At 32.5% G+C, this 14,282-nt stretch overlaps 1 protein-coding gene across 4 annotated transcripts in view; it reads left to right on the top strand.

The window, feature by feature from the left end:
* The window catches only part of LOC128228839 (carbonic anhydrase-related protein 10-like), a 72,777-nt gene extending 58,783 nt beyond the window's left edge, over positions 1-13,994 (top strand). For all 4 annotated transcript variants that reach the window (XM_052940353.1, XM_052940352.1, XM_052940354.1 and 1 more), the window contains 8 exons: positions 4,699-4,883; positions 5,635-5,829; positions 7,372-7,467; positions 8,134-8,200; positions 8,443-8,597; positions 11,095-11,214; positions 12,248-12,287; positions 12,780-13,994. In XM_052940353.1, the coding sequence (XP_052796313.1) occupies positions 4,699-4,883; positions 5,635-5,829; positions 7,372-7,467; positions 8,134-8,200; positions 8,443-8,597; positions 11,095-11,214; positions 12,248-12,287; positions 12,780-12,808 (887 nt within the window). In that variant the 3' untranslated portion in view covers positions 12,809-13,994. The remainder of the gene's footprint in view (positions 1-4,698; positions 4,884-5,634; positions 5,830-7,371; positions 7,468-8,133; positions 8,201-8,442; positions 8,598-11,094; positions 11,215-12,247; positions 12,288-12,779) is intronic.
* The last annotated feature ends 288 nt before the right edge of the window (positions 13,995-14,282 follow it).

Below are 14,282 nucleotides of genomic sequence, written 5' to 3'. Positions count from 1 at the left end.
TAATGAATTACATTGTCACTGTCGCTTTTTGTTGCGTTAACATCATTTAGGTTTTTACATTGGTTGTTTCTTGCTATGTATGAAAAACAAGGCTTAGGGAATACAATACTTTCATTTAACACAAGTACAAGGTTTAGACATTGATAGACTCTGAGTAGTCATAAACCATCGATGGTCTGTCATTGTCTTAGGACAAGATCTGTTTGCGTTTGACAATTTGTGACCATCGGTAGTATTTGATTGTCTAGGAGCGAGAATAGTTTATCTTCACTATTGGTAATTAGGCAAATATACTCTTTTTCATTTTTCCTGGTAGTTTCATTGGTACCTTTTTGATATAGTTCGTTCATATTAATTGTTCAAATATAAACATGTAAAATTGATTTTTCACAACAAGGTTTTTATGATATGTCTTGTCTGCGAGACAAAAGTTGTTTTAGTAGAACTAATTGCATCGCAAATTGTCTATTTTTTTAGCTTGTTATATGCCGTACCATACAATTCAAACATGCGATTGAGTTATTTGCTTAAGATACAGTCCATTTTCAACAACAGTTTGTCAGGCAATCAACCAACTTAGTTAAACATAAAACAACAAAACGCACTTTTATGCATAATCGGACTGTTCCCAAACAAACCACTCGACAATGGATTTCCGAGTATGGAACAATAGTTTATTTTCCAAAAAATCAGCAAGTCAGAGTGATTACTTTAAAGCACAAAATACACCAAGATTGAATGTTCTGATTGATCTTGGCATTGGTATAAGCTGTATGTGCAACACTGTCAATGCACACTAGTACCGAGTTTAGAACAATTATGTCATATCCAGTGATCCTTACATAACTACATTGTGGACGACATACCTTCAGACATTTGATGAAAGTCACATATTTTCGTACGCTTTAGACGAACAAAAATGCAATCGTATAAGTGTTATCAAGCGGATCAAGGATGCATTCTCGATTTGATTAGTGCTGTTGATTGGTTTGGGAGATTGTAACAACATCTGCTCTTTCCAAAACTGGTTTTGAAAAGACATTCTTTTCTTGTTTCACGAAAGTCTGCAACGTCATCTCAACAAATAAATCACATTTTCAATTTTTGTGATAATTTCTTATTTTCCTCCACCTTTCAAAAACAAATATAGTGCGACCTTAATGGGGGCTATAAATCCTGTTTATTGACTTTAATAAACATGGTTTTACTGCCAACGCCCCTCTTTGGACTGTTTAAAGTGTGCAAATATGATACATGTTAACATTAGGTTTATCCTTCTAGTTGTAAGACGTATCATTTGATATTATTTGTTTCATTCTTTTATGTATCTCGTAATAAAATGTAATGATAAACATGACAAATTAGGAAGGGAACTTGGAAAAGACAAAACATGGCATGTTGTGTGATCTGTTTGGATGTTCGCAATATGTGTGTGTGTCCACAGTAAGTAAAGAATAACTTACATAGTATAACACCTTTGTTTAGCTGAAACATATTAAGCAAATGTGTTGTTTCATTAAATGACTGTTAAATAATTTACTGATTTGTCTTTGTTCCTAGCAATTGATCTATGCTATTTGAAAAAGGTCAATAAAGCTTATAACATAAACATGCATAAGTTATTTGGTGTTACGTATTAATTGTAATACAATTCATTAGTATACAGAGAAGATTTATTTTATGTTTTAAAATTTGATTGTTAATGTGTTCATATGTTAGCTGGCTTGTTGTTTGCAGAGACGATATATACGATTTGTTTTAAAACAAATCCAAAATAGCAAATAGAGGACGTTGGTGGCCAGTCATCCGCATCATGTGTCGAAACCAACCATTATGATTTATAGTTTAATATATCTGCTAATTAACTGGTGTGTAACAACGCAAAATGTTTTCCGACGATTTGTCAGCCAGAATAAATGAGCTTGGTGCCATTTAAAAATAACTTTGTTTGAGACATCAATCAATTTTAAAACTTGACATTTTAGGTTACACGACAAACAGTTGTTATTCAGGTACAACTTAAAACCGGAAATCGTATATGTATAAAATTCATTTTCATTCCTTTGTCAATTGTACAGTTCGCTCTTAGAACACTTAATTCCATTGTGCAAAGTCAAACATGGTATGTTCATGTCAATTTTGTCTTAATACCTAAAGTCAAGATAAACCAATTTCGTTTCAAGACAAACACAGACTAGCGATGGTTTATGACAATACTTGGTTTATAAAATTTAAAAACCTTGTACTTTTGTGATATTTATTGAAACCATTTAGAGAAAGTCTTGTATTCCCTTAGCCTTGTTCTTCTTCTAAATACAGGTTTTAGGATTTGATTGCGTTACTATTGTGTGGGTTTGAATATCTTGTATGGCCCGTATATCTATCTTATTAAATTACCTGAAATTTAAGGCCATGTATCAAAGTCATAAACAAGGCGTTAGACGTAATGTTGCCAATCAGTACATCGAAAGATATGCGTGGGCAATATGACAGCGAAATTGTTTGGGAATGTGTGTGGAAATCAGTGCAATATTCATGTTTTAATATTATCGGCATTGGTTTTTTTCTTTCTAATCTCCTAATATTTTTTGATTAAAGTATAATTTGGTATATATAATACATGCATGCGCTTTTACAAGTATGTGTAGATAGTTTAAAAGCGTTTCAACTCTTACGAAAGAGGGTTTTATCGGATTAAGACTACAAACATCCATATCTTTATGCAAAATAATAGTAACGATTTCCTGTTTCGAAATGTTGGACACTTTCAAATCCCTTGCCCTATGACATTGTATAAGTCACCTCTAAATGCAGTATGTCTGTCCTATGTAACGTATAGTATCAATATGAAGTATTTGTATGCAATTTCGATATGTAAATATTGTTTATGTACTGTTGAATGTAACGACAAACATTTTCCGAAAGACGGAAATATTTGTTTCAATTTTTAAACCAAGCGTTAAACAATCGTTTATATCAGAGTCAGTAATAACAATGAAGTGTAGTGCCGCTTAGGAAAGGATTAATTTTAAATATGGATCGAGAAGTGTACTGTTATTTTTTATCAGCATAGTGTGCTGTTCACTTGTATCAACATTGAAGCAACGAGTCATTGCTTTATTTAATTCCTGAGTCTTTGTTGGCCTGTGTAGGTTGAAAATAAGCTCAACAAATACTCTATGCCGCTATACAAATATTGATTGTCGACCTCGTAGGGTACGGCAAACTTGAACCAACCTTGTGGCGACATGTATCTCGTTGGGAGATAATTGCACTTTAAACAAGATAAAAAATTACTGGTTTCTGTAGTTTTGATTGTCTTATTGTTCTGAAGAGTATTGTTCTGAAAACACGATCCAAGTATCCCTCTTCTTTAATTAAATTTTAACCTAATGTTCTTTAACAATCTTAGGGAAATTTGTGATTAGCCATTTTGTGTCTGATTCAATGTTTCATTTCGGCATTCTCGTAGATGTACAGAACTTGTTTGCGCATTTGATTTATGTTGAATGCTTAAATGTCAAGAACATTGTTCAATTTGCTTCACAGAAGAGGAACATAAACTTGACGGAAGCACGATAACAATTCCCATCGAGACAAGAAGCAATATTGCATTGAGATTACCCTGAGATTATTTTTTAAATCATTACATGAAATACATACCAAATCCAAATATTTACACCTCAACTTCCATTCCTTAAATGAACTGCCTTTCAGCAATTGCGTTCATCAATCGATGAACGCAACATCTTCGGATATGTTCGGATCGTAATTCATTGCATAACAATATACATGAAAGCTATTGATCTTGTTATTGGTTGTATTGTGTCTGCAAATCCCGTAAAATATAGATAAACATTTTTAAAAGTGTTAGTTTTTTATATTTTAAATATAATGGTACCAGAAGTGTTTCAATTTTACGTTTTAAAATGATTTCAAGTGGCTGATCTTTTCCCGCGTTATTGTGACGTCATTTAAAAAAAATGTTTCCGGTTATAGTCGGGTTGTTCTATTTACAGAATGGGTAAGAACGGATTACTTAAAAGTTTTCTTAAATGAAATGAAGATTTTTTTAACAATTCTTGAATGAATAATGAACTATTGGTGTAAATATAAGGAATGAATTGCGGGGTTGATGTCACTATCGGGGATATGAACGCAATTGGGTTGGTCAAAGTACGCGTGGAGTCCTTCGGACTCCACACACATTGACCAACCCAATTGCGGTCATACCCCTATACTGACATCAACCCCGCAATTCATTTCTTAAATGGAACAGGTCAAACACTGTTGTGGTTAATTTGCAGATTATAATTCCTTAAGTATGTACATTGTGGAAGCCTAGCACCCCATTCATTTTACTTTAGTTACATTGAAAGGGTATTTAATTCAAATTAAACACGGTTTTTGCTTTAAAAAAAATGCTGAATAGGACATGTGACGTTCTTTTTAAATGAAAAAAAAATAAAAAATAACAATTACGTAAGTTATTATGGTGTTTTAAGCGATTTCACATGTTTGTTATTAGAATAAGGCAATGTTTTTTTTTTAAATGAACTGTTTTTTGCTCATCGGATACGCAAACCACCAGTGTAACATAAGCAGTACATATGTCGTCATATTAGAGGAGAACTAACAATCAATATTGCCCTTTTACATTGGAAAACATAATATAAATATATGTATTTTATATTACAGCGGATGGATCTTTATGGGCATTATGGTGGAACTACAATGGCTTCTCTGGTCCTGGCATGTGGGGAAGCATGAACACAGAATGGTACATGTGCAGCAAGGGCAAGAACCAGTCTCCAGTTAATATAGAACCCCGAGAATTACTCTTTGATCCTGCGCTGAAGCATATAGAGTTCCAGGGGGAAATGGTAACACATTTATGTTTCAGGTTTAATGTTCCTCTGTCAATAAAATGTTAAATGTTAAGCACCCAAACACAAGATGTGTTTTTTATATTTTTTAATGATAAGCAATGCATTTTGTATTTGTGCAGAACATGTATCACTTGCTGAGCTTTTTGATAATGCTTGAATAAAAAGAAGGCTCTTATAACTAACTATACATAGATTCAGTTTGTATTTGTGTGCCACGAACATAGCACACTTGATTATCAGTCAGTCATTTCTAAATTAAAATGGGAGAGCTTATATATACGTTTCTCATAATGAGTAACAGGTTATATCTACTGCTACAGCAAATGCTCTAATAGCAACCTTCCGGGAAGGACCTTAAACGTGGGCCACAAGCGCTATACAAGTGAAAGTACCGTTATTAGCGGTGGTTAGCGCACTCGCGTCTCACCAAGGCGACCCGCGTTCGATTTCCGGTCTGGGCGCATGTGAGTTTGGTTAGTGGTCACCAAGCCGGACAAGTGGGTTTTCTCCAGTTACTCCGGTTTACCCCATAACAAAAGACCACACTCTCGCGCAACATCGTGCCAACGAGAGTGACTTGGTATAAGCTATCATAGCTTCCTTCACAATCGTTGTAAAATATATAATTGGTACAGTCATAAATAACGAAAATTACCTTACAGTACAGGTGAACAACACTGCTGAAATTTTTTATTGACCTGAGTATTTTTCACCACTAGCACATTTACAAACATTTGGTTTTTAGATAACGGGTACTGTGATCAACAACGGAGTGGACCTTACAGTGGATGTGAACAACACGGGTCAATACAAACCAGTGAATATCTCACTGGGTCCTCTCTCTTACACCTACACAATTGCTCAGATCAAGCTGCACTTTGGGTTCTGGGACGGACAGGGGTCGGAACATTCGGTAAATGGGGAGTTCTTTGATGGAGAGGTGAGGATCCTTAAATTTAGTCACGGTTATAGTATGAATAACCAAATCTTCAAAAATGTGCTGACGCGTAAGCTTCTGATTAAGAATTATGTTAGTTACGTGTTTCTTGACGAAATTCTAAAAGTGCAAGTATGAAGAAAAGTATTTAAGTATTTTTGCCCATGTTTAATAAGTCTCAATTGTACATTTCTAAAGAGTGATAGTAGTAAATTATACGAAGTGACAATGTGAATGAATGAATATTCCCTAACCTTAAAATCTATTCAGTAACTCCCTGACTTTCGAGTACCTGTCACATGACAGTCCACTAAGCTATTTACGTTCACGCATTACATAACATGTATTATCATCGAGTCTGTGATATATGACAATTCACATGATGAGGTATTGAAAACTAATGGTATCGAAATATTGTATTATCAAATTCGTTACACAAAAAACATTAATTTTCTCAAGGATGTGCCCTGATAAAACTAAAGGCGAATAAATAATTATTTAGAAAGTATATCATTATTTCTCACATATCTCTGCGAAAGTAATCACTTTGGATTTCGAATAATGTGGGTGTTGCAATTATGAAATAACAATACTGTCAGAATATAAATCAATTCATACGTTTTTATTTGTGTCCGATGACGTACTATTTTATGCCAATGCATTTTGCTTCATTCTATTCTTAGTTGTTAAATATTCAAAATATTCATTAATTCTCTGATGGTTTAATATTCAATTTCAAATATAAAACTAAAAGGATATGCCTTGCACCAATCATTTTAAACTTTGTTGAAAATATCTTTTGTACATTGAGATTGTTAGTCGTGATAACCCCATTGTAGTTTTGTATTATTTTAACAGGTTTTATTTGAGGTAAAAGTATACAACAATCTTGGCCTTAAATAGTATTATTTGGCCTAGACAAATTTCAAATATATCATTTTAGTAAGATTTATGTTGAAATGAAGAACAAAAAAGCATTTTATCTATTAAAATTTATTTTTGTGAGCACCGATTACACGAAAGGTATGAAGACAAAATACCAAACAACCAAAGAAAGACACAAAGGCAGCAAACATGATATAACCAAAACAATCATTTATAAACTGTATGTCTTAGTTACTACTTGGAATGGCCAATTTAAAATTGCCTATATTTAATTATCACGTTTTGGCTGAAACTGTTCATCGGAAAAGGTGCTACTGTGGCAGAAATTTGTAATCAGTTCATCTTTAAACATAAAATAGAATTGTTTAAATTTAACACCCAGAAGTAGCACTGGTATAACAATAATTATGACCGAGTCGTTTCTGGGTTTATGAAGTCATACATTTGTCGATGGCGTGTATGAACAGACCGGATTTTGTTGTTTCTGTGCTATACAATTGTAATATAATCCCATGTATGATTCCTAGGAAACAATACACCATTTTCATAATACGAGTCACATTATTGGACTTTTAAATCAGAAGTTTTCCCTAAAGGCATATCATGAAAATGAAATATTAATGGCATCTCTACAATCTTATTATTACATTTTTGACGCAGGTTCATATAATAGCCTACAACTCCGACGTGTATAGCAACCTTACACATGCTCATAAGTCACCAAGGGGAGTTGTGATATTAGCAGCGTTTTTACAGGTGAGATATTATGTGATTTAAACGAAAAAATCTGCAAAATTGAAAATTCACACCTATCAAAACAGGAATCCAAGAGCTCAGATAATCGGATATGTTTGAAAATACTTGTATCAAGCACTTGTGGGTACGTTTAATATTGATGTATTCTATGTGTGTTATTTTAGATCAAAATAATCCGTACAGTAGTAAATATAATAAATCAAATACACTTAGAACACTATTGCATTCCTTCTTTGTAGATTGTTTTTTGCATAAATGAGATCACCAAAGCCTACTATGAAAATAAGTTACGCCTTGTTATGGAGAAATGATGGACTGGCAATTTTGAAACTGTGTTTTTTTAAATTCAAAAGTAAATATGTATAAAAAAATTGTTATTCTACCATAATGAATTACACTATGCTACATATATATGTTTTTGACATTATAACCAAAAGCGCTGTATCCAGATACCAATAATTGACTTATCAACTTTTTTAAATATAAATAATGAATTATAGTCCCCTAAACAAAAATATATAATAATAATACTATATTTTTTATGTTTGTTTTGGAAAATATAATTAAGAATAAGGAATTCTTGGCAAAATTTGAGTACATTTTGAGTATACGTAGATTGTGCACCTTTAACATTTTACCATGACGAATAGTTTTTTATGTTTTCAGATAGGACGGAGGAGTGATACAGAATTCAGTATTATTACAGAGTTGAGCAAGCTAGTTCTTTACAAAGGTAGGTGTAGTATACGCAAAAAATAAAATAAAACATTCTTTGTATGTGTTCTATGTCGTCCTATACACTTACCATTGAGTGTCTCTCAATCATCCTCTTACTGGCAAGTTCCATTGTACGATAAATATTTCCCAAACGTTCTTACCTCTTGTCAAGGAACTCAATTATTGCTCGCAGTCAGTTAATAATATTAACATTAATAAAATGTTATAAAACAGATCGTTGAGGGTTGCACATTTCAGGCCAGAGGGCGAGGTTAAAGAGTCTTGACATCATATCGATGTTGCCAAAAACAGACAATTATATCACGTACGAGGGTTCGTTTACCCAGCCAGGCTGTTATGAGACCGTCACGTGGATCGTTCTGAATCGACCAATCCAAATAACGACGGAACAGGTATAAAAAATGATGCAAAACCTATTTCGGGTACAGTTAAGTTTATTTTGACCTACTGTATTCATTTATTCAATATGACTATGCGCTCTTTGAAGAAAGAGTAAACTAGAGTTTTCAGATGCTGGGTAGGGTTAAGTTAATATGGAACTTCTGCATTGTTAAATATGACTATGTGATCTTTGAAGCATGAGTAAACTAGAATTTTCAGATCCTGGTTTTTTGATAGAGCTTAATAATCCATGCGATATAATAAACGTTTCGCCAGTGCTATGACATTCGTTGAACTTCATTAGTCCTCATATATTATATTTAAAAAGCATCTGGATTAAATATGTGCTCTACCAGGATAAGTTAACTTTTGAATATTATTCCCTGATATATATAATGTCAATTTAGGTTTTTAAAACTACATTTATAAACTGTTAATTAATACATTTCGTTGTTGCTCAACGTTTGTTGCTGGTTTATATTACTCTGCTTTGTTTGGTGGTCGTAACAACATCACCAAATGATCTATTGCCGCATGAAACGTTCTTCAAGAATCAGCCGATACCGTATCTCATTTAAATGGAGTTTTATCCCTAATTAACTTTCCATAAATGTTGCACAAGAGTGCAATAAACATATGGGGACTATAAAAATAACAGGCGAAAGCGAGATCTTAAGTCTGTAGGGATTTTAGAGAGGCGGTTTCCGAATTTCGTCTTGTCCAGTTCAATTTAGTACTATTTAAGATATTTGCTTTTATTACCCAGGAACTCAAAGATAATTCCAAGTCTTTTTGACGTTACTTTTTATAATATGTCGCTAAAAAACTTGGTCTGAATCAGACATTTTGTTATTTTTTTATGTATCATATTGATAGTACAAAATTAAAAATAGAAAGCTATTTTTTTTCAAATTTTAATATTAGGTCATATTAAAACATAAAATGTGGTAAAGACCCATCTAAAGATTGTAACTCAGTTACAACTTTAACAGTAATACTTTGCTATAATCTATCATTTTATTATAGTTTTCAAACTAAAAGTTCGTCTTATACATCACAGACTCTTTTATCACGGGTAATGGTTAATGGTCAAAAGAGAGGATTAATGGTTGGGAGAGTGTTTCTTATATTTGCGAAATGTTACTTTGTTACAGGAACTCATGTCAAATGTATGGTTTTTTAAATAAATGCCTATTGTTAATGGCGGAGTAAGATTCTACATAAGTTGTTAAATACACAGACAACATTGACTCCGCTAAAAGCATTTAGGGGACATGAGAACGATTTATTATCTAGTAAATATTTTCTTTCAACAAATCTGTGAACAATATGAATATAAAACAGCTGTCTTGAACTGAATTGTTCGCAGTTATGTCTCTTTATTCCCACGTTCTTTCAATGTGGTGTGTATGTACATGTATGATAAGCAAAACATACATCTTACAGAAAGAACGGACGACAAACCAAAGTACAGATTGCAATAATTGTATGACAGCTTGGTTCATATAACTTCACAGATAAAGGGTTGTGTTCTTTATATTTGGCTTTATGTGCAGATTGACGTAGCCGATATTCAAAACGTTATGCACTAACTTAGTGTTTGATAGATCTGTCTATAATCTAAAATGCAACAATCGTATAATCTTTCGAACCTTGACATTTTGAAATATTCCTTTAAGATAAGACACATTGATTGGAACATTCAAAAATTAATTGAGAGCTGTCTAAGACGTATTACGTCTTGCATACACTAGGACTCACTTAAACAGATACGAATGTCAACGAACAGATAAAGCATGAATGAATATATAAATACGCTGTAACCCGAACACCCTTAAACTTGAAAAATATTGTATATTACATTTGTTGTCATTTATTACGATACACTGATATATCCTATCCGCCAGCCGGACAACTGAAAGCCCATTTTTCCCTAAAACAGACGCATCTCAAACCTGCACTCTCACAGATTTACCGTCTTTACAACTTTTTCATTTTTTGTCTTTGAAAGAGCAAATTTTTGCGTTAATATCTGCAAACCAATGATAAAAGATTGCTGACAAAAGATCAGATCGAATATTTGCATATTTCTGTTCGAAAATTAATGTTTAATGGCTTAAACCGTTACTAACGGTTTAAGAAAACTGCATGAAACATTAATTTTTGAACTGCAATATAAAATATGAGGTTATATCTTTTGTCAGCAGTCTTATATCACTTGTTGTTTACATGGATTTTGCAAAAAATTGCTCGTTCCAAGACAAAAAATAAAGACGTTGTCAAAACGTTCAATCTGTGAGAGTGCACCTTTAAGGACTAATATCAACTTTGTAAGATTATTATTACGACAGTTTATTTTTATTCAGATGGCGGTTCTTTGAGAGTTTGGACGGAGGACATTTCCTATCGGTAGGCCATCGTTGCTGACAATAGGAAACATATGCCACCTAAACAGAACTTAAGGACTAAAATTAATGAGTTAATAGGTCAGTGTATGTTTATTTTCAGATGGCGAATCTACGAGAATTGCGCCAGAGGGACATTGCTTATCCGCAGGCCTTCATGGCAAACAATAGGAGGCCCGTCATGCCTTTAAACAGGCGAACCTTGAGGACCAATATCAACTTTGTAAGTGATGAAATACCATTTTTTCTGGTAGTGGATAACTACTAATTGACAGATGTATTCTAATTTTAATGATTTTTATACACATAATCAAGGAGCAAATATGGTTATAAATTATTGTCAAATAATCAATTCAACCAACATATGGATTTCCAATTATATAAAAATGAAGAGGATCCTTAATCCGATCAAATAGATGTTTTTAACACGTTAATCAACACAATGACTAGACCAACGTGGACATTCACTATGTCAAAAGCTATTTTATGAATCAAACACATGTAAAATTTCAAACGTTTAATACCAGGAATTAACCAGTAGGTAAAGTTTTAGTAATACGCGTACAATAAGGAATATGGTATAACATGGAGAATTGCATGATAAGCCCCGTTCTTCCAACTTAGATGAACTGTTGTGGCATGTTTTCGGCTTAGAAACGATACTGTTATTTTAAATAATAATGCTGTTGTCAATAAATCCCAATTATACGATGGTGCATTTGAAAAAAAGCTGTAAAATAAACGGAAAAACATACATTTTCCTCAATAAGTTTTCGGTTTTTCGCTTATACAATAAATATTTAGAAAAATTCGGTTAAATGTCAATTAATATCAATATTTACGTCAATAATTCAGTAACAATCCTTTGGAGTAGCAATTTGTGGATCAAGAACAAAGACAACATTATATGTTATTAAAGAATATTGATTGTGAACAAGCCTGCACATTTGATTTAGTGATGTTATTACCTTGATATAGGGTATAAAAATATAAGGAATGGCGCATTTCGATATTGAACAGCACTTGAGCAATAATATCAAAGAGAAATAACGTCATTAATAAATTCAGATTCAGAATTGGATTCGATAAATCTCTATATAATAGAAGAAATACTTTTTAGATTAACCTTAATTCGTTACACAAAAAGATACTACGATAATTACGATTGCGATGTTTTATCAGTTATTGAGATTTAATATTCTGGCGATTAGTTTGGATATTATGATTTGATGCTTACGATTGGTTTGTCTTTACAGAAAAAAGGTTGTACCATGGAACAAGATATGCATTACCAGTGTAAGAAATATATCTATTCGTGTAATTATACTCTGCAGTATGTTGATAAATTAACCTTGGCAGATAATTATAACATAGACTAAACAATTTTTGTACGAATAAGTAGAGGATGCTATTTCACAAAAAAAAAAATATTTTGACTCCAACCTCCTGATTGTAAAGTGATCCCAGGCAAAGTCTAAATCTACAGTTCGAAATTTTCAATACAAATAAAACTAAAGAGACAATTCCAGTGGTAGAAATTGCAATTGGAACTCGATTTGACTAAACAACGAGTCAAATCGTGATTTGTAAACAACTGGATTTTATAGTGATTGTTCAAGGAATTTAATGTATTTTATTTGCTCGCTTAATCATTTTATACTCACGAACAATGTATCAGCATTATTTTGTGAAATGGAAATAACAATATACTTTATTCTACCATAGCGCATCACTTTACTAATATATTGAGAAATAATGTTGTTTATGGTTTCGTTTTTTAATATTCAGATAATTCTCATTTGCGGGTGAAGAAGTAGCGAACCATTTTATACAGCTCAAACAATATCCAACAGCATTTCAATAACTGGTATGGAAGACAATAGCCCTATGGCCTTCCGGTCATGAATAAAAGAAGACTCGACGTGGAACCAAGAAGAGATCGTCGCGGACAACGCTTTTATAAAAATGAATGATGAGACTCGTATCAGTATGGATCAAAGACTTATGTTAAGTCTTACCCGTAACGACAGGTTTCCGAGTGAGCAGTTTTCAAGGAGGATTAAGACATGCCAAACACAGTCAAATGGACAGGCAAAGCAAAAACTTGGAACTGTGGGAAAACATGTTTATAATTCAATGGTGACCACAGAAAAATTGTATGGTTGCAAAATACTACGTAACACTGAACGTTACACAGTCTATGATCACAATGAACCAAATATACTGAAATACTTTCCGTTACGCTAGAAAGCATATACCTGAAAAATTCCGTTACACGTATGTTACAGAATCAACATCAACAAAAACATATTGTTTAGGTTGTGTTTCTCAAAATCAATTAAGGTTGGTTATATCTATTAAATGTATTGATATAATGTGAGCTAGATCCAGGCACATTAATGAATATTTGACCTGAACTCATAGTTTGTCATAATTAAATGCAGACTGAGGATTTAATTGTTTCTTTTATGGCTTGTTATAAAATCAAAAGTTATGCAAACTCTGCTTTTTATTATGTTGCTGAAAGATTACATTATTACATTTAAAAAATAATAATTGGATTTCAAAATCACAGATACGTATGCAATTTATTAACATGTTTGAGCATTCATTTCAGCTTTATGCTTTTAAACTTGCATGATATTTAAACTTGCAAACGATCAAAATTAAATAATGTTTTGATATGATATACTTTCAACATGTCACGTGATCGTCGTTAGAAAATATATTTATTTCTTATTACACTGCTATACTTGTTTAATCTCAACATGCATATATGTTAAGTTTTGTAAGACCATCATGTACAAAAATGCCCTCTATGTTTGCGTAAAGTGGAATTGATCAACTGATGGATTCAAACGATGGTGTTAATGTTATAATCGTTATTGCTATAAAGGAATAAATACTGGCATCTTGATTCATCGAGTGATGTCAAAAAATTGAATGATTTATAGATTACAGCTGTGTACGTTTTTTTTGTAAATAATGAGTTGCATTGCAAAATATAAGCAGTCTTATTGGCAAGAGTTAACGCTTGCTGCTTCAATGGTGCTATATTTTTTCTAGTAAAATAAATTATTTTATTATGTGTTTTGAGTTACTTGTTTTACGAACATTCATGCTTGAACTTCGAAACTCCAAAGGAACTTTAAAATGAAGTCTTACATCTTTATATTGTTAAGAGGTGCCGAAACAAAACCATCCCTCCGTCAGCGTTTAAGGCTAAATATGAAATGTACTGTTTGTTTTGCAAGTTCAAGGTAAAAAGAATAAGGCTGATAAATTATGAAA

This window comes from Mya arenaria, chromosome 3 (assembly GCF_026914265.1).
Source record: "Mya arenaria isolate MELC-2E11 chromosome 3, ASM2691426v1".
Taxonomy (NCBI): domain Eukaryota; kingdom Metazoa; phylum Mollusca; class Bivalvia; order Myida; family Myidae; genus Mya; species Mya arenaria.
The sequence above is the reverse complement of the archived record's forward strand: the minus strand, read 5'-3'. Positions and strand labels throughout refer to the sequence as shown.